The 24,208-nt window shown below is 41.8% G+C and overlaps 1 protein-coding gene across 3 annotated transcripts in view; it reads left to right on the plus strand.

Moving 5' to 3' along the window:
* Positions 1-24,208, plus strand: part of ANTXRL (ANTXR like) — a 198,702-nt gene that overhangs the window by 93,994 nt on the left and 80,500 nt on the right. For all 3 annotated transcript variants that reach the window (XM_040320826.1, XM_040320825.1, XM_040320827.1), the window contains exons 8-9: positions 9,013-9,093; positions 11,056-11,116. In XM_040320826.1, the coding sequence (XP_040176760.1) occupies positions 9,013-9,093; positions 11,056-11,116 (142 nt within the window). The remainder of the gene's footprint in view (positions 1-9,012; positions 9,094-11,055; positions 11,117-24,208) is intronic.

Below are 24,208 nucleotides of genomic sequence, written 5' to 3' on the forward strand. Positions count from 1 at the left end.
GAGAGGTTGCCGTGGGCAAACTCACCACTGTATCGGCTGTGCTGCCCCTCTCAATAGGTCAGGGAGAACCCAACAGAAATTCTAAAAAAACAAGGACAGTGGGCGCACCAGCCTTGCACATTACCTTTGCAACAAAAGATTATTTTTATTGAATAAAATATTATACTCACAAACGATTGATAAAATCGAGCAAGAAACTTGCAAAGTCCATCAGTAGCCTCGTCCAATAGGGTCTGCTGGCCAGTAAACTTGAGTGGGATGAGAATAGCCCAAGGTAAGCGGATGCATTTCAAGGGTGAACCCTCTTGCTCAGTCCATCCGGTTCACACATGTCCAGGGCGGCCATGGTGCGGTTTTGAAAAAGGTCCTGTGTGTTTTTGGGTCTGGTTCAAGTGTGGATTCATGGAAAAATGTGCCCCTGAACCGGTGAACAGAAATACACCAGACTCCAGACATGCTGAACCCAGCCTTAATGCAAATTAAACATAGTAGTGTGTTTTTAAACAACAACACACCTTTGTAAGATTATTTACATGAAGCTGAACACATTCACATGCATATCAAGAAAATATTAATAGGCTATAGTACTTCTATATAAAAAACAAGGTGCAATCAGCGCAAATATATAGATCAAAAAATTATGATATTAAAAGTGTATTTATGTGATACAGACCCCCAGGGTTCAGATCACTGGTAATGCCAGCTGAACACTAAGGGAAATTCGCAAAAATCCTAAGCAAGTAAAAAATAAAATAGAAAAAGTGCAGCGCAAAACTCAAATATATAAATGATACTGGTATACTCAAACACCAATACCATAAGTGTGAATATAAATATGCAGAAAAAAAAAAAAAAAAAAAAAAAAAAAAAAAAAAAAAAAAATATATATATATATATATATATATATATAAAAAATTAAATACAATTCAAACAAACAGTCCAAAAGTCCATAAGTGTCAGAAGATGAGTGAATTAAACGAAAATAAATCTCCACCACGTGACAATCCACCAAAATTTTGAAGTGATCCCTCCACCGTTGTAGATGGCTACTCTCACCTTCATATATGGACCACTGAGTTAACAGATGGTCAATAAAGCAAATCAAATAGGCAGGTCATGAACAGGAACCAGGCTGATGTATTAGATCCTCATAAGACAACCAAACCGCAAAGGACAGGTGCATGTAAAGAGATAATCACATACTAAGTGCTCACTGTTGCAATGTGTGGATTTATTCTTTAAAAGAAGCAAAAGTCAGGCTACTCACATTTGGCCAGACAAAAAACGGCATGAAGTAACAATCTTTAGGAATGAACAGCAGATGAGCGACGTGATGTTTCAGGCTCCTAAACCACCGGACGCGTTACGTTATATCAACTTCCTCAGCGGGGCGGGGCCTGTTGCGTCGCTTTCCTGTCTTTAAATAGCTGCTCATTGTCATAGGGACAAGCATCAGAATGGTGTGTGGGGCCTGACGACGAATCCTGAACAGCTGATTGTTCAGGAAATGATGCAAACAACGTCAGACCATCCAGCATACTGTTCAAATGTGTGCAACTTTATTGTTCACACACACATGGTATAGAACTAGAATATCGCCATCTTGTGGACAATTTAGAAAATTGCATCCGAATGTTAATTTTAAAATAATAATAAAATTAATCAAATCGCTCAAAGCTGTCCATGTACAAACATTGCTGTAAAATCTATATTTTTCTATAGTAACATAATAAATCTTTACATGATACTGCATAATAATCTAAAAACTTTTCAATTAAAAACATATAAACCATTTTATTATTACATTATCAATATAAAATCCCCAGTTAAAATTAATATTAATATTTAAAAACAAAGTTGCTATTTATTTGATATGAAACAATTCAAATCGAAGTCCACATTTAACCCTTCAGGGGTGAGAACCTTTGCCTCAAATATCCAAAAGGATTCTCTCTGGCTGATGTGGCGTGTGTAATTACCTCCCCTCCAGTGTCTATTTACCTTCTCCAGACCCCAAAATTTTAGACATTTGGGATTCTTGTTATGGTATTGCTTAAAATGTCTTGAGACACTGTGATAACGAAAGCCATTTTTTATATTGTTCACATGCTCGCCTACTCTCACCGCCAATGACCTTGAGGTGCGGCCTATGTATTGTAGGCCGCAGTCGCATTCTAACATATAAACGACACCCTCAGTGTTGCATGTGATCAAATTTTTTATAGTATAGGACTTCTTAGTGGAAAAAGAAGTAAATTCTTTGCGTTTTTTTATATTGAATTTACATTGTTTGCATGATTGGCATCTTCCACAGGCATAAAAGCCTGATAAAAAATTAAAAATCCTATTCTCTTTAAAAGGGGGAGGAGGATCTATGACTCCAGGGGCGACAACGTCTCTTAAAGAGGGGGCTTTTCGATAAATAAAACGTGGGTGGGCTGGTAGGACAGTCCCCAAAACCTTGTCCTTCTTAAGGACTTCCCAGTGTTTATTTACAATCTTTTCAAACTGCCGATACTGGATGTTATAATCCAGGACAATTTTGAATTCAAAATTTCCCTCTTTCGTCACCTGTTTGTTGGAGTCCTGTACTAAATCAGCCCTGTTGAGGGAACCCACTCGTGATAGTTCATTTGTAATGACATCTTTGTTATAACCCTTTTGTTGAAACCTGTTGACCAAGACTTTGGATTGTGTAAAAAAGTCAGTGTCAGAGGTGCAGTTCCTTCTGAGGCGTATGAACTGGCCTCTGGGAATGTTGCAAAGCCAGTTTTTATGGTGACAGCTGTCTAAAGGGATATACCCGTTTCTGTCAGAGGGTTTAAAATGATTACGAGTGTTAAAAAACTTTTCTCCTTTAAAAATTTCCAAGTCCAGGAACACAATCTTTTCACTGCTGATATTCCATGTGAGTGAAATATTTTGAGTATTGCTGTTTAGTTTTGACATAAACGTCTCCAAACTGGACAGATCTCCCTCCCATATCATGACTAAATCATCGATATAGCGTTTGTAGCATTTGAGTTGCATGGGGGGGTCTTTGAAAATAATTTCATCCTCCCATAGTGCCATGAAGAGATTGGCGACGCTAGGGGCGAACTTCGCGCCCATAGCGACGCCTTTCGCTTGTAAATAGAAACTTCTGTCGTACCAAAAATAATTCTTTGTTAAGCAAAATTCAAGGCACTGCAGGAGGAACTTTCTATGTTTAGAAGACAGATCAGACTGTGCCAAGCCCCACTTAACTGCTGCAACAGCATCAGTGTGGTCAATAATAGTATATAGCGAACTTACGTCCGCTGTAATAAGCAGACTTTCAGGGGTACATGTTATTTTCTCCAAAGTTTGGATACATTGTTTAGTATCCCTGAGAAAAGACTTAGTTCCAGAGACGATTGGTTTCAAAAAATAGTCAATGTATTGACCCAGCCTTGAAGAAACTGAGTCAATACCATTGACTATCGGCCGCCCTGGCGGTTGGGTAGCGTTTTTGTGCACTTTGGGTAAAAAGTAAATAATAGGTGTGCGACAAGCACTGGGGTCGAGGTATTCAGCCTCTTTTTTAGAAAGGACTTTTCTTTTTATTCCCTTTTTGACTAAGAGTGTGAGATCCTGTTTATACTGAAATATAGGGTCACTTTTTAGAAGTTTGTAAGTGTCAGCATCTCCTAATAGACGTTGCATCTCGTCTTTATAGAATTGCTTGGACATTATAACCAAACCTCCTCCTTTATCCGATGGACGGATGACCACTTCTTTCTTAGACTCCAACGACGCTATACCTTTTTTGATGAAGGAGGGTTGTTTAATTTTTCTTACCTTCATCTGGTCCAAATCACTTAGGACCATGTTTTTGAACACGTCAATATGCTTGGAGTCATGATTAGAAGGGTTAAAGACACTTTTATTCCTCAAAGTGGAATAAGTGCTTACTGGAATTAAAGAAGATCTTTCTGCCGGTTTGGATAAAAAATATTTCTTAATATTAAGAGTTCTCACAAATTTCGATACATTTACATACGTCTGAAATTTGTTAAAATTCCTAACAGGGGCGAATTTCAGGCCTTTGTCTAAAACCTGCAATTCTTCATCCGTCAACGTAATCCCACTGATATTGAATATACCAGTGCCTAGTGGGATTTTTGTTTTTTTGATCGTTCTTCTTCCTGCCCGTTTCCCTCTCTTTCCCTTCTTTTTCCCCCCCTGTTTCCAGTCGGGGTGGTTAATGAGGGGCCCCACCACTGGGGCGGGTTCCCTAAAAAACCCCCCTCCACTTCTTCTCTGTTGGACAATGGGGCAAACCGATTATTAACAGGTATGGGGTTATCATGGTAACGATAGTCCTCTCCCCATCCACCATCTTGGGAGTACCCTCCTCTCGATGTAGATGGATAATTAGGTTTGCCTCTGTAACTGTTATGTTGAGGATTACCATATGTAGTACCCCCATATGAGGTCATGGGGTATTGGTAATTACCTCTTGGGAGGATGAAATTATTTTCAAAGACCCCCCCATGCAACTCAAATGCTACAAACGCTATATCGATGATTTAGTCATGATATGGGAGGGAGATCTGTCCAGTTTGGAGACGTTTATGTCAAAACTAAACAGCAATACTCAAAATATTTCACTCACATGGAATATCAGCAGTGAAAAGATTGTGTTCCTGGACTTGGAAATTTTTAAAGGAGAAAAGTTTTTTAACACTCGTAATCATTTTAAACCCTCTGACAGAAACGGGTATATCCCTTTAGACAGCTGTCACCATAAAAACTGGCTTTGCAACATTCCCAGAGGCCAGTTCATACGCCTCAGAAGGAACTGCACCTCTGACACTGACTTTTTTACACAATCCAAAGTCTTGGTCAACAGGTTTCAACAAAAGGGTTATAACAAAGATGTCATTACAAATGAACTATCACGAGTGGGTTCCCTCAACAGGGCTGATTTAGTACAGGACTCCAACAAACAGGTGACGAAAGAGGGAAATTTTGAATTCAAAATTGTCCTGGATTATAACATCCAGTATCGGCAGTTTGAAAAGATTGTAAATAAACACTGGGAAGTCCTTAAGAAGGACAAGGTTTTGGGGACTGTCCTACCAGCCCACCCACGTTTTATTTATCGAAAAGCCCCCTCTTTAAGAGACGTTGTCGCCCCTGGAGTCATAGATCCTCCTCCCCCTTTTAAAGAGAATAGGATTTTTAATTTTTTATCAGGCTTTTATGCCTGTGGAAGATGCCAATCATGCAAACAATGTAAATTCAATATAAAAAAACGCAAAGAATTTACTTCTTTTTCCACTAAGAAGTCCTATACTATAAAAAATTTGATCACATGCAACACTGAGGGTGTCGTTTATATGTTAGAATGCGACTGCGGCCTACAATACATAGGCCGCACCTCAAGGTCATTGGCGGTGAGAGTAGGCGAGCATGTGAACAATATAAAAAATGGCTTTCGTTATCACAGTGTCTCAAGACATTTTAAGCAATACCATAACAAGAATCCCAAATGTCTAAAATTTTGGGGTCTGGAGAAGGTAAATAGACACTGGAGGGGAGGTAATTACACACGCCACATCAGCCAGAGAGAATCCTTTTGGATATTTGAGGCAAAGGTTCTCACCCCTGAAGGGTTAAATGTGGACTTCGATTTGAATTGTTTCATATCAAATAAATAGCAACTTTGTTTTTAAATATTAATATTAATTTTAACTGGGGATTTTATATTGATAATGTAATAATAAAATGGTTTATATGTTTTTAATTGAAAAGTTTTTAGATTATTATGCAGTATCATGTAAAGATTTATTATGTTACTATAGAAAAATATAGATTTTACAGCAATGTTTGTACATGGACAGCTTTGAGCGATTTGATTAATTTTATTATTATTTTAAAATTAACATTCGGATGCAATTTTCTAAATTGTCCACAAGATGGCGATATTCTAGTTCTATACCATGTGTGTGTGAACAATAAAGTTGCACACATTTGAACAGTATGCTGGATGGTCTGACGTTGTTTGCATCATTTCCTGAACAATCAGCTGTTCAGGATTCGTCGTCAGGCCCCACACACCATTCTGATGCTTGTCCCTATGACAATGAGCAGCTATTTAAAGACAGGAAAGCGACGCAACAGGCCCCGCCCCGCTGAGGAAGTTGATATAACGTAACGCGTCCGGTGGTTTAGGAGCCTGAAACATCACGTCGCTCATCTGCTGTTCATTCCTAAAGATTGTTACTTCATGCCGTTTTTTGTCTGGCCAAATGTGAGTAGCCTGACTTTTGCTTCTTTTAAAGAATAAATCCACACATTGCAACAGTGAGCACTTAGTATGTGATTATCTCTTTACATGCACCTGTCCTTTGCGGTTTGGTTGTCTTATGAGGATCTAATACATCAGCCTGGTTCCTGTTCATGACCTGCCTATTTGATTTGCTTTATTGACCATCTGTTAACTCAGTGGTCCATATATGAAGGTGAGAGTAGCCATCTACAACGGTGGAGGGATCACTTCAAAATTTTGGTGGATTGTCACGTGGTGGAGATTTATTTTCGTTTAATTCACTCATCTTCTGACACTTATGGACTTTTGGACTGTTTGTTTGAATTGTATTTAATTTTTTATATATATATATATATATATATATATATATTTTTTTTTTTTTTTTTTTTTTTTTTTTTTTTTTTTTTTTTTTTTTTTTTTCTGCATATTTATATTCACACTTATGGTATTGGTGTTTGAGTATACCAGTATCATTTATATATTTGAGTTTTGCGCTGCACTTTTTCTATTTTATTTTTTATAGTACTTCTATGCTGTGCCCATTTCCCCTTCTGCCCTGGCTTCCCTCTGTGTTGCACCCCCCCCCCCCCCACCCCCAAAGTGCTGCTGACTTCCCTCCCCTCCCCCTCGCTGTTTAGATGATGTTTCAGGATGGGAAGCAGGGAAAAGTGCTAGTCAATGCAATACGTCATTTACCAGCCCCTTCCTTTTTCAAATGAACATAGTGAACACACTCACTGTGTTCATTCATAGCTGAAGCAAAGTAAAGTGTTTTACTTACCAAGTACGTGTTTACTATGCTTCAATTTGTGAATGACCAGGAAGCAGCTCAGCACAAAGCACTTCTCATTCATTCACTTTCCCATGCAGCTGAGGATGCAGAGAAAGGCATATGTGTTTGAGCTTTGGGGTGCACACCCTAATGCAATAGGCTGCACAAACCAATGCTCTTAACTCAACCCTAAACAGAACCTTTTGGGAATTTAGGACAGTGTCATTTAAGACACTTTCCTGCTAGAAGCCCTCTCTGAGGCAAGCACTTAAGGCCCCTGGCTACAGAGGATTGGAGATGGAATATGGGAACCATTTTGCAATATGATCGCTTCATTTATCCAGATCGTGGGTGTCCAGGCAAATTTGATAAACTTTGGGGCAGATCCACAGAGCAAGTACGCCGGCGTATCTACTGATACGCCGGCGTACTTTAAAATTTCCCACGTCGTATCTTCAGTTTGAATCCTCAAACCAAGATACGACGGCATCTGGGTTCGATCCGACAGGCGTATGGCTTCGTATGCCTTCGGATCGCAGATGCAATACTTTGGCGCCCGCTGGGTGGAGTTTGCGTCGGGTATGCAAATGAGCTTTTTCCGACGATCCACGAACGTACGCGCGGCCGTCGCATTCTCTTACGTCGTCTCTAGTCGGCTTTTTCCGGCGTATAGTTAAAGCTGCTATTTTGCGGCGTATAGATAGACTTGCCATGTTAAAGTATGGCCGTCGTTCCCGCGTCAAAATATGAATTTTTTTTTTGGCGTAAGTCGTCCGTGAATAGGGATGGACGTAAGTCACGTCTAAGTTAAAAAAATGACATTGTTGCAACGTCATTTAGCACAATCACGGCGGGAAATTTCGGGACGACGCATGCGCAGTTCATTCGGCGTGGGGACGCGCTTCATTTAAATGAAACCCGCCCCCAACCCGCCCAATTTCAAATCCGCCAAAAAAATACACTACGCCGCCGTAACTTACGGCGCGAACTCGCTGAAGATTCGAAAATGCGCCAGGTAAGGTACGGCGGCGTAGTGTATCTCTGATACGCTGCGCCGTTCTACATCTATGTGGATCTGGCCCTTTGAGAGGCATGGCTGGCCACTCCGTGTCTTGCCCTGCTTGATTTGGTAATGCCCAGATTGTTATACTGTAGCTACCTTCTCAATTTATTATGCCTATTGTCTTTAATACTTTGATTTATCTGAATTGTATTAGGCCTCGTACAGACGAGAGGATATCTGCTGGAAACGGTCCGCCGGACCGTTTGCAGCGGATAAATCCTCTGGCGGATTTGGATCCGATGGCTGTACACACGCGGTGACGTGGCCGCGCAGTCGCCGCGACGATGACGCGGCGACGTGCGCGACCCTGGAAGGTAAATACTTCGACGCATGTGAGAAATGGGAGCGGACGGACTGATCCGGTGAGTCTGTACAGACGACCGGATCAGTCCGCTGGACTGGATTCCAGCGGATAGATTTCTTAGCATGCTAAGAAATTTTTATCCGCTGGGATTCCGTCGGCTGGATTTTTATCCGCCTGAAAATGTCCGCTCGGACGTACACACGACCGGATCTATCTGCTGGAACTGATCCGCGGATCAATCCCAGCGGATCGATCCGGTCGTGTGTACGGGGCCTTACAGGGTGGTTAACTCACTATAATCTTTTACAGTATTTTACAGTATTAAGGCTAGAGTGGGAGTTCTACTGCCTTCTAAATGTTTTTTTTGTATATAACCTTTCTGCATAATAACGCTACTCCTCTTTTGTACATTAGATGACTAGCAACACTGTAACACTTGTTTTGTTTTGTTTTCTCTTCCTTGTTCTCCTTTGGTTGTATGTACCAAATTTGTAATGCTGTAAACATTAATAAACAATACTTCTAATTTTAAAATAAATATTTGGCAGTATATACTGACTTGCTCTCTTTTTTTCCAGCTTGCAACAATTGCAGACAGCATCGATCACGTGTTCCCAGTGGTGGGTGGATTTCAAGCTTTGCAAGGCGTTATTGATTCAGTGAGTAAAGATTCATATGGCGTATAGTGTAGTGTGCTTGCTTGTACAATTGGTAGACACTACAAACTACCACCAAAGCAGCCTATGCAACTGGTAAAAATAAAGCCTAGTGTTCGTTCCTCCCAAAGTGTATGTAAAACTCAATAATGAACCTTAATTATTTGTTCTCTTTTGGTCTGTTAAATATACCATTGAAAGGATTTTGTTATTTCTGTTTGATAAATTGCAACAAAAAACCCAAAGGTACAGCGTGGATGGGGCCACAGGGTTGGCTGTCCTCGGTGCAGAAGTCTTAGGGGGTGCAAAATCAAAACTAGTTCTGGGGTGAGAAGAGGTGGGTTATCAGTCTGTGTATGCTCCCATTCTTGTCCTGTCAGCAGTGCGCTCCCTCCTCTCTCTCTCCCGCATAGGCTGCGGGTTAGGGCTGGGTGGTTCTAGGTCAGAGTGGCTAATGGTGCGCTCTGATTGACTGTGTGGTAGTGCAATGGCCAATGCAGTTGAGGATGGCTCTGATCACTCTTCTTTCTCTCATGTCCTCCTTAAAACCCCAGGACCACTGCAAACTCACATGTTGTGACCTGGAACTACTTCAGCTACTAGTGAGCTTTGTGGGAAAGAGGGGTATATGAAGTTGGGTTGCACAATAAGGTGGGGGATGGACTGGGATTGCACAAGGTGGGTGGAGTATGGAGTTGGGGGGCACAAGGAGGGGATGAAGGGAGTCAGGATGCACAGATGAGGCACAGATTTTCCTGCTATGTATTATATATATTCAGTACAGACCAAAAGTTTGGACACACCTTCTCATTCAAAGAGTTTTCTTTATTTTCTTTATTTTATTTTCTATGAAAATTGTAGATTCACACTGAAGGCATCAAAACTATGAATTAACACATGTGAAATTATACATGACAAAAAAGTGTGAAACAACTGAAAATATATTTCATATTCCAGGTTCTTCAAAGTAGCCACCTTTTGCTTTGATTACTGCTTGGCACACTCTTGGCATTCTCTTGATGAGCTTCAAGAGGTAGTCACCTGGCGCAGCACCCCATCACTCTCCTACTTGGTCAAATAGCCCTTACACAGCCTGGAGGTGTGTTTGGGGTCATTGTCCTGTTGAAAAATAAATGATGGTCCAACTAAACGCAAACCGGATGGAATAGCATGCCGCTGCAAGATGCTGTGGTAGCCATGCTGGTTCAGTATGCCTTCAATTTTGAATAAATCCCCAACAGTGTCACCAGCAAAGCACCCCCACACCATCACACCTCCTCCTCCTCCATGCTTCACGGTGGGAACCAGGCATGTAGAGTCCATCCGTTCACCTTTTCTGCGTCGCACAAAGACACGGGGGTTGGAACCAAAGATCTCAAGTTTGGACTCATCAGACCAAAGCACAGATTTCCACTGGTCTAATGTCCATTCCTTGTGTTCTTTAGCCCAAACAAGTCTCTTCTGCTTGTTGCCTTTCTTTAGCAGTGGTTTACCTAGCAGATATTCTACCATGAAGGCCTGATTCACACAGTCTCCTCTTAACAGTTCTAGAGATGTGTCTGCTGCAAAAGGTGGCTACTTTGAAGAACCTAGAATATGAAATATTCACACTTTTTTGTTATGTATAATTCCACATGTGTTAATTCATAGTTTTAATGCCTTCAGTGTGAATCTACAATTTTCATAGTCATGAAAATAAAGAAAACTCTTTGAATGAGAAGGTGTGTCCAAACTTTTGGTCTGTACTATATATATATATATATATATATATATATATATATATATATATATATATATATATATATATATATATATCCCCGTCCTTTTGCCATTTAGGGGTTAACTTTGTTTCTTGAGCAGTCAGAGAAAGATTAGGACATTTGCCTTGTAATAACAGTAGCTGCCTGGCACACCATTCTCTCTACTTGATGCTGCATGCCAACTAAGAACTGCATCTTCTTTCAGATCCTAAAGAAGTCCTGCATTGAGATCTTAGCTGCTGAGCCGTCCAGCGTCTGTGCAGGAGGTGAGTCACAACTTACCACAGGAATGACAACCCTTTAAGGTGAGAGATGGCAGGACATTGCTAGACATCTCTGGTCTCTAAAGAGGATCTGTCAGTTTGCGTTTTGTACATTTTTAAGTTTGTCCATTTCGAAATTATGTTTTTATAAAAGTGTAGTTCTAGTTTGAGTAAGTTTTCAGAGTAAATTGTGTACATAGTAATAAACTTGTTTACTATCATTTTAATTTCTTCTACCTCACAGTTACATAGATAGTCAGGTTGGAAAAAAAAAGACACACGTACATCTATTTTAACCAACCAAAAAAGTTAAAGTAATAAATTATTAAATTGAAAAGGGGGTTGGTTATACAGAACCCTTTACCCACAATTGATATGGAGGAAGACAAAAAAAAATCCCTTAAAGCAAAATCCAATTTTCTCCAATGGGGAAAAAATCCTATCTGATCCCCTAAGGTAGTTGGATATTCCCTTTATCAACCATCTCTGGTGTTATTACTTGTAGATGTTAATAGCCAGATTATATTCTGTGCATTTTAGAATGCATCCATCTTAAAAAAATAAAATAAAAAACACAGTTTGCCATAACTAGTTCATGAGAAAGACTTTTTGCGCTTTTTTTCAGCTCTTAGGCCGGATTCACACTTGTGTGTTGCGTTTTTGAGCTCCGTTCTCTTTGCCAATTTCTCAATCAGCTGTTCAGCGGATCCACTGCGTTTTTAGCTGCGGATTTGATGACCTTGGAGAGGGGAGGGAAGTCTCGCTGCTGTTATCATGAAGGGGACCTCCACGCCAAATTTCAAATAAAAAACGGCATGGGTTCCCCTCCATGAGCATACCAAGCACTTAGGTCTGGTATGGATTTTAACGGGAACCTCGAAAAAACGGCGTGGGGGTCCCCCCCCCAGATTCATACCAGACCCTTACCCGGCCGGTCAGGAAAGGGGGTGGGGATGAGCGAGCCCCCCCTCCTGAACCGTACCAGGCCGCATACCCTCAACATGGGGGGGTGCTTTGGGGCAGGGGGTGCCCTGCGGCCCCCCCACCCCAAAGCACCCTGTCTCCATGTTGAGGAGGACAGGGCCTCTTCCCGACAACCCTGGTTGTCGGGGTCTGTGGGTGGGGGGCTTATCGGAATCCAGGAACCCCCTTTAATAAGGGGGCCCCCAGATCCTGGCCCCCCACCCAATGTGAATGAGTATGGGGTACATCGTACCCCTACCCATTCACCTGGTGGAAAAAAGTTTAATAAAAAAAACACTTCACAGGTTTTTAAAGTAAGTTATTAGGCAGGTCCGGGGGTCTCTTCCGACTCTCCGGCCTTTTCTCCTGCTCTCCTGGCCTTCTCCACGCTCTCCGGTTCTCCATCGCTCTCCAGTGCTTTCTTCCTTCTGCCAGGCACCACCGCTATCTTCTTGCAGCTCTTTTACTAGCGGGGGCCCGGTCTTCCTCGTCGCCTTCTTCCCTCTTCTCTTCTTGAGATGTTGACTCAATGCTCCATCCCGCTGTAATGCCAGTTGCACAGTGCACAACGATTTATATAGGCATGGCTTACACCCAAAGTACTCCTCCGCTTGTGTCCATTCCCTCAGGTCCCCTCCTTTCTATACCATTGGGCAATATTATTAACAGCAACAAGTGTTGCTAGTTCCTCGGTTACTTTGCTGCTGATACTGGCATGAAATACTGACCAGTTGTTTTTACATTCTGCCACAAATAACACTCTTTCAGGCTTGATAGCACGGTGATAGTTTTGGAGACACTATTCTTTAAGCTCCTATTGTTGATAACACTGACAACATTTTTCCATGATGTCTTCATTTGAATGTATGCAGATTTGTCTGTCCAGTAGCTTTTGTTTTGATCCCATGTAACACCCTGACAGTGACACATTGGTCATCACAGCAATCAGTGTATTTTTATCCCTTTCAGGTAAATGTGGTGGTCCACCTGTATTTGGTAGATTGATGGGTGGTTCACACAGCCTGTCACTGGCTCGGGCTCAGTGTTCTTCAGGTAGCACTCCCCAATGGCACCTATTGCTCTCTACTGGTCTGGAGTACTACGTTGATCCTATTTCACACCTTGGTCATGGCACTTGCCCTGTCTTGCTAGGGCTTTGCCTTTTTTGGCTCAGATTTGGATTTTGCACACACGATCAGAAATTCCGATATGAAAACCGTGGATTTTTTCTGACTGAATGTTGGCTCAAACTTGTGTTGCATACACACGGTCACACAAATCTTGTCTGAAATTCCGACCATCAAGAACGCGGTGACGTACAATGAGCCGAGGTCAATGAAGTTCAATAGGCAGTTCGGCTCCTTTGCTTGATTCTGAGCATGCTTTTTTTATGTGCGTTGGAATTGCATACAGACGAGCAGATTTTCCGACAACAACTTTTTCCTTCGGAAAAATAGAGAACCTGCGCTCAATCTTTTGCTGGCGGAAATGCTGACAGAAAATGTTAAATGGAGCATACACACGGTTGGAATTTTAGATCAAAAGCTCACATCCAACTTTTTTTGATGGAAAATACGATCGCATGTACAGGGCATAAGGTACAAACGGTTCCCCAAAAATTCTGGCAGTGGCTGTTATCTACTTCTCAGTTGGACTACTTTTGAATGTCGTTACTATTTCTGAATTTCTATTTCCCTCAATGGAAGAGAAAAACAATGCTTTCCAGAGCCCCGTACAGACATGAAAGTCCGTGTGCTTATCTTTATTGGAGTAGCATATGGCTGCATGTAAGCAGCCTATATAAGTAAATGAAGACATAGAGGCTGTACACACTCACCCACACAGCCAAGTTTGACAGACAGGCAGGAACATATGTACAGCCTTGTATGAGTCCGTGCAGCCGCTGCACCCCCATTGACTTATTTGGGTTGCTTGCACCCAGCTCCACTCCACTCTAAAAATATAAACAAATGGCTCTCTGCACTGTACAGGGCTCTATGCCAATGTGAAGGAGCATCCCTTAATGTCAGAAAAGTATTCTCACTAATTTCTCAACATAATAAACTCTTTACTCTACTTAGCATAGCTTGCAAGGAGCAGTTATGTTTACATTGAAGACCCATTCACTTGCAACTAAAATAAAATAAAAGTGATTTGATTTACTGGTACATAACTGGAAAACTGAAGTGTGCACAAATACAGTGTATAAAAGAAAGCAACCCTGTGCCCAGTTGGGAAAAAGTTCACTGCAAGAGTCTGATTTATAGGGTCACTAAAGGAATTTTTTTTAGCTAAATGGCTTCCTTTACCTTACTGCAGTCCTGGTTTCATGTCCTCATTGTTCATTTTTGCTCTGATGTTGCTGTAATTCTGCTCTGTTCTGGACACTTCCTGGTTGTCTGTTTCCTTTGGACCACAGTACTGGGAGCTTCTAGTTTCGTTTTCCAAACCATCACTTCTCTATGGCTCTATACAGCACAGAGGCAGGATAACATGCAAAAACGAAACTGAAACTACAGGTACATTAAATGATTGATTTTGATCTATTTTTAAATCGTTTTGAAAAGGAATCGGTTAACTATTATGGCCCAGATTCACAAAGGATATACGACGGCGTATGTCCAGATACGCCGTCGTATCTCTGCGCCTGATTCTTAGAATCAGTTACGCATAGATTTCTATTAGATCCGACCGGCTTAAGTCTCTTATGCCGTCCGATCGTAACTGCATATTTACGCTGGCCGCTAGGGGCGTGTACGCTGATTTACGCCTAGAAATATGTAAATCAGCTAGATACGCAAATTCACAAACGTACGCCCGGCCGACGCAGTACAGATACGCCGTTTACGTTAGGCTTTTCCCAGCGTAAAGTTACCCCTGCTATCTGGTGGCGTACATGCGGCGTACCAATGTTAAGTATGGACGTCGTTCCCGCGTTGAATTTTGAATATTTTACGTCATTTGCGTAAGTCGTCTGTGAATGGGGCTGGACATAATTTACGTTCACATCAAAACCAATACGTCCTTGCAGCGTATTTGGAGCAATGCACACTGGGATATGTCCACGGACGGCGCATGCGCCGTTCGTGAAAAACGTCAATCACGTCGGGTCATGGTTATTTTACATAAAACACGCTCCCCTGTTCCACATTTGAATTAGGCGGGCTTGCGCCGGCCGATTTACGCTACGCTGCGGGAAAATTACGGAGCAAGTGCTTTGAGAATACTGCACTTGCCCGTCTAAGTTGCGGAGGCGTAACGTAAATCGGATACGTTACACTCGCCTATAGATTCGCCGCTGTACGAGAATCTGGCCCTATGTCTCTATACCCTGTTAACAGTCATTTGAGCAAAAAAAATGTTTTCCTTTACAACTCCTTTAAAGTCAAATTCATGCCAGAGTGGGGGTTTATTTGGTTTGTCAACTCCTGAAATATATATATATATATATATATATATATATATAGTGACATTGACATGGGGGATTGTTCAGCTCTGTGGTAGATGCATTTTTGTGTAGTGAGTCCACATCAGACAGGCATTTATAGTTAAGGGCCTGGTAGCCCACGTTTATTAACCACTTGCCGTCCGCCTTACGTATTTTAACGGCGGCACTTTAAAGATGGATATCTCGGTAACGGCAGCAGCTGCTGCCACAACTGAGGTATCCATCTTTAGTGCCGACGGTCCTGTAAACGATAACAGCGGTCTCCGCGGTGGATTCGCCGCGAGATCGCCGTTATCGGTGGCGGGAGAGGGCCCCCCCCCTCCCGCCGCTCTCCCGCGCCCTCCGCCGCTTACCGGAGCCGTTGGTAGCGGTGGAGGCGATCGGGACAGTTCGGCACCTGTGTGGGGATGCGACTGAGGGAAAAATCGCCCCCACCCATCCCCATATCTCTGCTGGGCGGAAGTGACGTCAAAACGTCAGTCCCGCCCAGCGTCTTAAAGAGACATTTTTTTTTTCTGTCATTTGAAAAAATGACAGTTTAATTTTTTTTTTCTTTTTTTGCATTTAAGCCTAAATATGAGATCTGAGGTCTTTTTGACCCCAGATCTCATATTTAAGAGGACCTGTCATGCTTTTTTCTATTACAAGGGATGTTTACATTCCTTGTAATAGGAATAAAAGTGATATATTTTTTTTCTTATTTCAGTGTAAAAAATTATACAAATAAATAAAAATAAATAAGAAAACAAATTTTTTTTTTTTTTAAACGCCCCGTCCCGACGAGCTCGCGCACAGAAGCGAACGCATACGCGAGTAGCGCCCGCATATGAAAACGGTGTTCAAACCACACAAGTGAGGTATCGCCGCGATTGTTAGAGCGAGAGCAATAATTATAGCCCTAGGCCTACTCTGTAGCTCAAAAAATGCAACCTGTAGAATTTTTTAAACGTCGCCTATCGAGATTTTTAAGGGTAAAAGTTTGACGCCATGCCACGAGCGGGCGCAATTTTTAAGCGTGTCATGTTGGGTATCATTTTACTCGGCGTAACATTATCTTTCACAATATATAAAAAAATTGGGCAAAAATTATTGTTGTCTTATTTTTTAATTCAAAAAAATGAATTTTTCACAAAAAAAGTGCGCTTGTAAGACCGCTGCGCAAATACGGTGTGACAAAAAGTATTGCAATGACTGCCATTTTATTCCCTAGGATGTCTGCTAAAAAAATATATATAATGTTTGGGGGTTCTGATTAATTTTCTAGCAAATTTTTTTAGATTTTTACATAAAGGAGAGAAGTGCCAAAATAGGCCTGGTGATTAAGTGGTTAAATGTAAACAAACAAAACAAAGGTCCACTCAGGAAACACATGCAGGGTTTTAGACTTCAAACATAACTGAAAATGCAAGCCCACCTGGCTACTCTTCAACAGCACTGCTGCTATAGGTACTGTCCCTAAAACCACCAGCTCTTCCAGGCCCACAATCTTGGATGCATACAGTCTCTGGGCTCCTTAAATGCACACAGCTTCAAGTCCCTCAATGCACACAGCTTCTGGCTCCTTGGACGCACACAGCTTGAAGCCCTTCAACACACACAGCTTTGAACTTCTTAATGCACACAGAATCTATCTTCACACAGAGACACTCACTAGCAGCCACTGCTCCAACTCCACCTTCCACTCCTTCTGCTCTCACCAGACCCTCTTTATTTGGGCACCTGGGCACACACCCAGGTACCCAGGTCATAGGTGTGCACAGCCTATTGCATTAGGGTGTGCACCCCAAATGTATTAAAACATGGATGGTGTCAGTAGAGCAGAGGTTGGTGTCAGGGACGTGGACAGTGTCAGTAGCTTTTTATTTTTATTATTTTAATCTTTTTATTAAAAAAAAAAAAACTATTTAGGAGCCCCATTCGGGGGCATTGGTGCAATATCAGCAGGGGGACTCTGCACCTCAAGCAGTGATTAGGGTGTACCCAGGCACACCCCTATGATATATATATATATATATATATATATATATATATATATATATATACTGTATATATGCACACATCTGTTACAACTGATTTTTTGTCCTACAAATTATTACTACTCAAATAATCTAGCCTTATCCAGTCCTAGCCATATTTTTTTTGGCAAAGGAACCTTTTTAAATGGATGTCCCTGAACATCATGTTATCTACCAAAGAACTATTACACGTACACACTATAGAGACAGGTGGTTCAATCAGCAGATGTGTTTTGAAGATGACCTAATGCAATTTCATGGGTGTGTACTATCTACTGGGACATAATATATATCAAATAGTGTAGGAGAGCCCACATTATACATGCAATTGATTACAGTATATGTCAATGACTTACATATGTGTTAAAGAAGGCTTGTCATCCCGGCATGAAAAATCTCCCAGTAGGGACACTAGCTATTAGTATTATTTTTATTAAGTTACAGTGAACCATTTCCATTTTAAAACAAATATTATACTTACACAGTAAAACTTGGGATGGACAAGTAAACAAGGCCTTTGGACCCATTCACACTTTGCCATCAATGTATGTTGCAGTGCACAATAATGCAACATATGTTATGTTAGCCGTGTCAGTCAGTTTGAATGGCACCCCATCACACTAACCAAACATGCTTGGGTATTTTCTGACTCTCATTCGAACTAAAGAAGTGGCTTGGAAAAGCTATGAAACCTCTTCAACATTACAGGACAGGACTAGCCAAATATGTCTAATTAACACAAGCTCTACCATGACCTGGATAAATGAGAACCTTCACAGACACTAACCCAACAAACCACAACACAGGTAATGCACTACTGTACACTGCATTAGAAAAATACTGAGTTTTTGAAAACCAAGCTGCATATAGGCCTGCGATTTCTGTCCAGGTCATCACAAAACCCTGCCTCTTCCGGCTCCACCAATAGTCACGTGCCAGAGACACCACTACTAGCTATTGTGAATGTAGTCCTAAGTACAGGGTAACTGAGGTTCTCCCTAATATATTGGGGTAGATTCAGGTAGATTTCGGCGGCATAGCGTATCTCAGATACACTACGCCGCCGTAAGTTAGAGCAGCAGGTCCTGTATTCACAAAGAACTTGTGCTGTAACTTATGGCGGCGCAGTGTAACTGGGCCGCGGTAAGACCGCCTAATTCAAAATAGGCTGGTTGGGGGCGTGTTCTATGCAAAATACTAGTGACCCCACGTATTTGACGTTTCTAACGAATGGCGCATGCACCGTCCGTGGACGTATCCCAGTGCGCATGCTCCAAATGACTTCGGCAAATCGTCAAAGCTTTCGACGTGAACGTAAATTACAGGCCAGCCCCATTCACGAACGAGTTATGCAAACGACGTAAAATTTGAAAAATTTGACGCGGTTCCGACGTCCATACTTAACATTGGCTGCGCCATCTTTTTGGTGGTTTATCTTTACGTCTGAAAACCCCTTACGTAAATGGCGTATCTTTACTGCGATGGCCGGGCGCACGTTCGTGAATAGGCGTATCTAGCTGATTTACATATTCTAGGCGTAAATCAGCGTACACGCCCCTAGCGGCCAGCGTAAATATGCAGTTAAGATACGACGGCGTAGGAGACTTAAGCCGGTCGTATCTTAGCAACATTTAAGCGTATCTCAGTTTGAGCATACGCTTAAAGTTGCGACGGCGCGGATTCAGATTTACGACGGCGTATCTACTGATACGCCCGTCGTAAGTCTTTATGAATCTGGCCCATAGTATTTAAAGATATACAGAGGTACTTGAGGCACTGTGTGGTGACTACTTGTATGTGTATACAGTATTTGGAAATACAATTTTTTAACAGCCTTGTTATTTCACACACTTTAAGAACCTAAATGAGCTATTTGTTCCCCAGCTTTCCATACTCTGCATCGTTTTGCTCCCCCACTTCTCTGTTTGGCCATGGAGAGTGAAGAGAGATAGCAACATGGAAGTTCCAATTTATGACTTTTAGCTAATATAGTTAAAGGGGATGTAAACCCTCGTGTTTTTTCACCTTAATGCATCCTATGCATTAAGGTGAAAAAACTTCTGACAGTGACCGGCCCCCCAGCCCCCCTGTTTTACTCACCTGAGCATTTTGTTCCCTTAGCGGAGATGCGCTCTTCCTCTCTGCCCGAATTTCTCGGCTCTTGATTGGATAGATTGATAGCAGTGCAGCCATTGGCTCCCGCTGTTGTCAATCAAATCCAATGACACAGGCGCTGGGGGGGCACTGCTGAGCCTGGCATTCTGTGTCTAGGCATGCGAATGCTGGACTCGGGAAGCGGCCGCAAGGTAACTCCCAGGGAGAGTGCTTCTCCTAAGGGGTTACCTGATGCAGGGAGGAGCCGCAAGAGCTGTCGGGGGATCCTAAAAGACGATGATCGGGGCCACACTGTGCAAAACTAACTGCACAGTGGAGGTAAGTATGATATGTTTGTTATTTAAAAATAAACAAAGGTTTACAATCACTTTAATCAAGTCGACGCATGCTTGGAAGCATTGAACTTCGTTTTTTTTCAGCACGTTGTTGTGTTTTACGTCACCGCATTCTGACACGATCGGTTATTTAACCTATATTGTGTAGGTGTGACGGACCATCAGTCAGCTTCATCGGTTAACCTAAGACAACGCTCCTTCAGACCGTTGTCCTCTGGCTATCCTATCGTGTGTACGAGGCCAGATATAGTCATGCACAAGAAGAGAGTAGGCACACTTTAAGACATTTAAGATTTCATTTAGCATTAGCTTTGATGAGAATTGCTAGTAAAGGACCTCATGAGAGCCTTAGAAAATCCTGCAAACATGACCTGTTGGGGGGTACTTGAGGGTTAGTATTGAGAAACATTACATTAGGAGTTTTAGCAGTCCCTTGCTACCATACATGTGGATGGCTCAAAGCTGAACGTGGCATTATTCTGTACAACAATGTAGTTTCTCCTCCTACTCTGTATAAACATGTTTCCTACTAGAAAATGAGTCTTGTATGTTGGTTTTCTTTTTTTGGTTACATACGGGAAATTGCGTTATGATAGTCCCATATGGAAAACAGCTGACTGTTTATATGAAAGAATATTTTGACTTTAACTGTAACTGGAAATTCCCTTTTTGGCAAGGGTCACTACTTCTCACAGCCCACACAGTCTTAATAGAATCAGTAATTGCAATGTAATGTACAACAGCCATTGCTCAGCATAGGAGATATTAACTCACTTACCTCCCAGTTACTCGTTTAAAAGAGCACTTGGTTTCATTGGCTACTTGTGGATCCTAGTGGATCCTAGTAAATGCAAAGCTTTATGAAAATCTGGGGGTAGAGCACTATATAAAATGGTTATTTTACAATATATAATCATGTTTCCACACAAGGATCACAAAGGAAATCAAAAAATAAACTACAGCAACCCTGTTGCAAAAATGAACTGGTTCTGTACCAGGCATGGCCAGAAAAATGTAATTAAACATTACAATGGGCATGTGTGGTACACTTTTCCCTACCCCCTTCTTTGCAGCTCTGTGGCTTGTTCTGCACAGGAGCAGCTCTTTCTTCTCCTCTGTAAATTGACTCTGAGGCCCCGTACACGCGTCCGAGGAACTCGACGTGCCAAACACATCGAGTTCCTCGTCGAGTTCAGTGTTGAAGCCGCCGAGGATCTTGGTGGGCCAACTTTCCTCATTGAACAACGAGGAAATAGAGAACATGTTCTCTATTTGGCCCGACGAGTTCCTCGTCGGCTTCCTCGGTGAAAAGTGTACACACGACCGTGTTTCTCGGCAGAATCCAGCTCCGATCGAGTTTCTGGCTGAATTCTGCCGAGAAACTCGGTCGTGTGTACGGGGCCTGACAGAACAGTCTATGCGGTGTCAATAAGAATTCACATGTAGCAATATTATTACTGCCATATTTTAATTACTGTGGCTCATTCATAGCAGATCATTGGGTGTATATGATGTCAGTAAAAGCAACCTTAAAAGTAGAAAAAAAAAACTAAAAACAATCACATAAAACTGTGTTCATATTTAACCCCTTTCAGTTCATTCTAATTCGCTCTAATTAACTTCTTCCTCCCCTTCTCTCTTTAGCTATTTTTTCTTTACTATTAACATTTATACATTTTTGGGGTTTTGATCCTTTTTTTAGTATAGTGTTTGGGGTGGGGGGGGGACACATAAACTTGAAAAAGAAAAACATTTATTTCAATTACAAATAACTTCTATATGCATTTAGAGTACCGTATTTAACGGCGTATAACACGCACAGGCATATAACACGCACCCTAATTTTAAGAGGGGAGTTTAAAGAAAACAATGTTTTCACAGCCCCCCCCATCCATTATACATCCCCCATCCAGTACACATCCCCCTATCTATTATACATCCCCCATCCATTATACAGCCCCCCTCCCCAGTATACAGCCCCTGTCCATTATACATCCCCCCATCCAGTACACAGCCTCCCCATCCATTATACATCCCTCCCATCCAGTACACTGACACTGACACAGGAGGAGTGGTGTAGAAGGGGCTGGCAAGTGACTTTTTTTCTCAACTTCAGACTATGCAGGGAGCATTGTTCCAGGGCCAGGGGAGGCGGCCTGACACCCCCCAATGGGTGGCTCCTGGGGTGGACTGCCCGATCCCTGCCCCCCTATTGGTGAAACATGATATCGGCGTATAACACGCAGGCACTGTTTACCCTCTGTTTTCAGAGGAAAAAAGTGCGTGTTATACGCCGATAAATACGGTAATTATAAACAATAATAAAATAATTGGTACACTTTTTATGTACAGTAAAACCCTGTACACACGATCGGTTCGTCTGATGAAAACGGACCGATGGACCATTTTCATCGGAAAAAACTGTCGTTTTTTTACCCATCGGTGAAAAAAAATAGAACCTATTTTTTTCTTTGGTTAAAAAACCGATAGAAAAAAACGATCGTCTGTGGGGAATTCCATCGGTCAAAAATCCACGCATGCTCAGAATCAAGTCAACGCATGCTCGGAAGCATTGAACTTCATTTTTTTCAGCACGTCGTAGTGTTTTACGTCACCCCGTTGGACACGATCGGATTTTTTAACCAATGGTGTGTAGGCAAGACTGATGAGTCAGCTTCATTGGCTTAACACTAGTTAACACTGGTCAAACTAGAAAAAAAGCTTGTTCATTTAGTTACATCTATAATTTGAATAGAAGATAAAATAATTTATGTAAGACAATATTGCCAAGAAAACACATTCTCTGTGTCCAAAAGACAATAGAACATTTTATGCTCGAAAACAGTTATTTAAAGCGGAGGTTCACCCTAATAACATGTATATCTGACCAACTTCCTTATATTCGTAACAAGTACAGTCCGCAGTTTTTTTTTATGCTTTACGTACCTTGTAATCCATCTTTTCAATCTACTTCTCCCCGTGGAAGTAGGCGTTTCTATGCCTAGGGGGATTGTCATCTGGGAGGTCGCCCAGATGACTGACGTCTGTCCCCCCGATGGTTAAGGACCCGCCCCCCGTTTTGCGTAGGCGCGCACGAGTTGCAGGGTTTCCGATTCTCTGGATCAACTGTGGGTATAGGCATTTGTATATGGAGATTTATTTATTTATTTATTCTATTTATTATTATTTTTTTCTATGGGTTAACTAGTTGGACTTACGTATTTTTTCAACCTGACTAACTATGTTACACATAATTGTGACCTTTGTTAGGAACTGTTCAAGATTGTTGCCAAAGGAGACAGCGTGTCTACAAATGCAGATGTGGTGCCCAGCTGGGTGCCTTTCCCTGCATGGCTGTCTACCTATAGAAGTCTCAGGGTCTGCCAATTAGCATTGCAACTACTGAGGGGTGTCCTGGCCCTAAACCCTCTCTCCCACAGTTAAGAGACAATAAATCTCTTTGCATTTAAGAAGTGTCTGGCGCCCATGAATCTACTTTGCACTACACCCACCATGCCTTGTAACCCACTCTACACAGAAGGATGTCAGCTCTAGGGGTCGGGGCCAGGCATACATATGCTTATTGTGATTTTTCTTACCAAAAATATCTAGAAGAATTGGACTAAAACTGATTCGGACTTTTTTTTTGTATATTTATTATAGCAAAAAGTAAAAAAATATATAAAAAATGTCTTTTTTTGTTTATAGCACAAACAATAAAAACAAAAAAAGGGACATCAATTTTGTTTGGGTACAGGGTCGAATGACCGCGCAATTGTCAGTTAAAGCGACACAGTGCTGTATCGCAAAACATGACCTGGTCATTAAGGGGGTAAATCCTTCCAGGGCTGAAATGGTTAACATACCCTGCAAAATATCTACACAAGTGGCCAGACACCACTCAAATATTGTTATATTGTATTGATGGCCTTTTCATTAGCATCAGTGGAAATATTAAGGGGACATTTTTGCTGGCTGTCAGTAAAAAAATGCATTTGATTATAATTCAGCAGTCTATTTCTGCTTCACTGGTACTGCAGCCCATAGCTAGCATGTGTGACAGCCACATTACCCTGTCACTCGTCTGGTTGTAGAATGTAAACAGGCACCTTAGAAGTGTAAAGACACATAGGCAGTTCACCCTGCTGCGTGAGAAGTGGTGATTAATTATAGTACAGAGAAAAGGAGCCTGCAGCATTGCTGTCTTCTGACTTATCCT

This window comes from Rana temporaria, chromosome 8 (genome assembly GCF_905171775.1).
Source record: "Rana temporaria chromosome 8, aRanTem1.1, whole genome shotgun sequence".
NCBI lineage: Eukaryota > Metazoa > Chordata > Amphibia > Anura > Ranidae > Rana > Rana temporaria.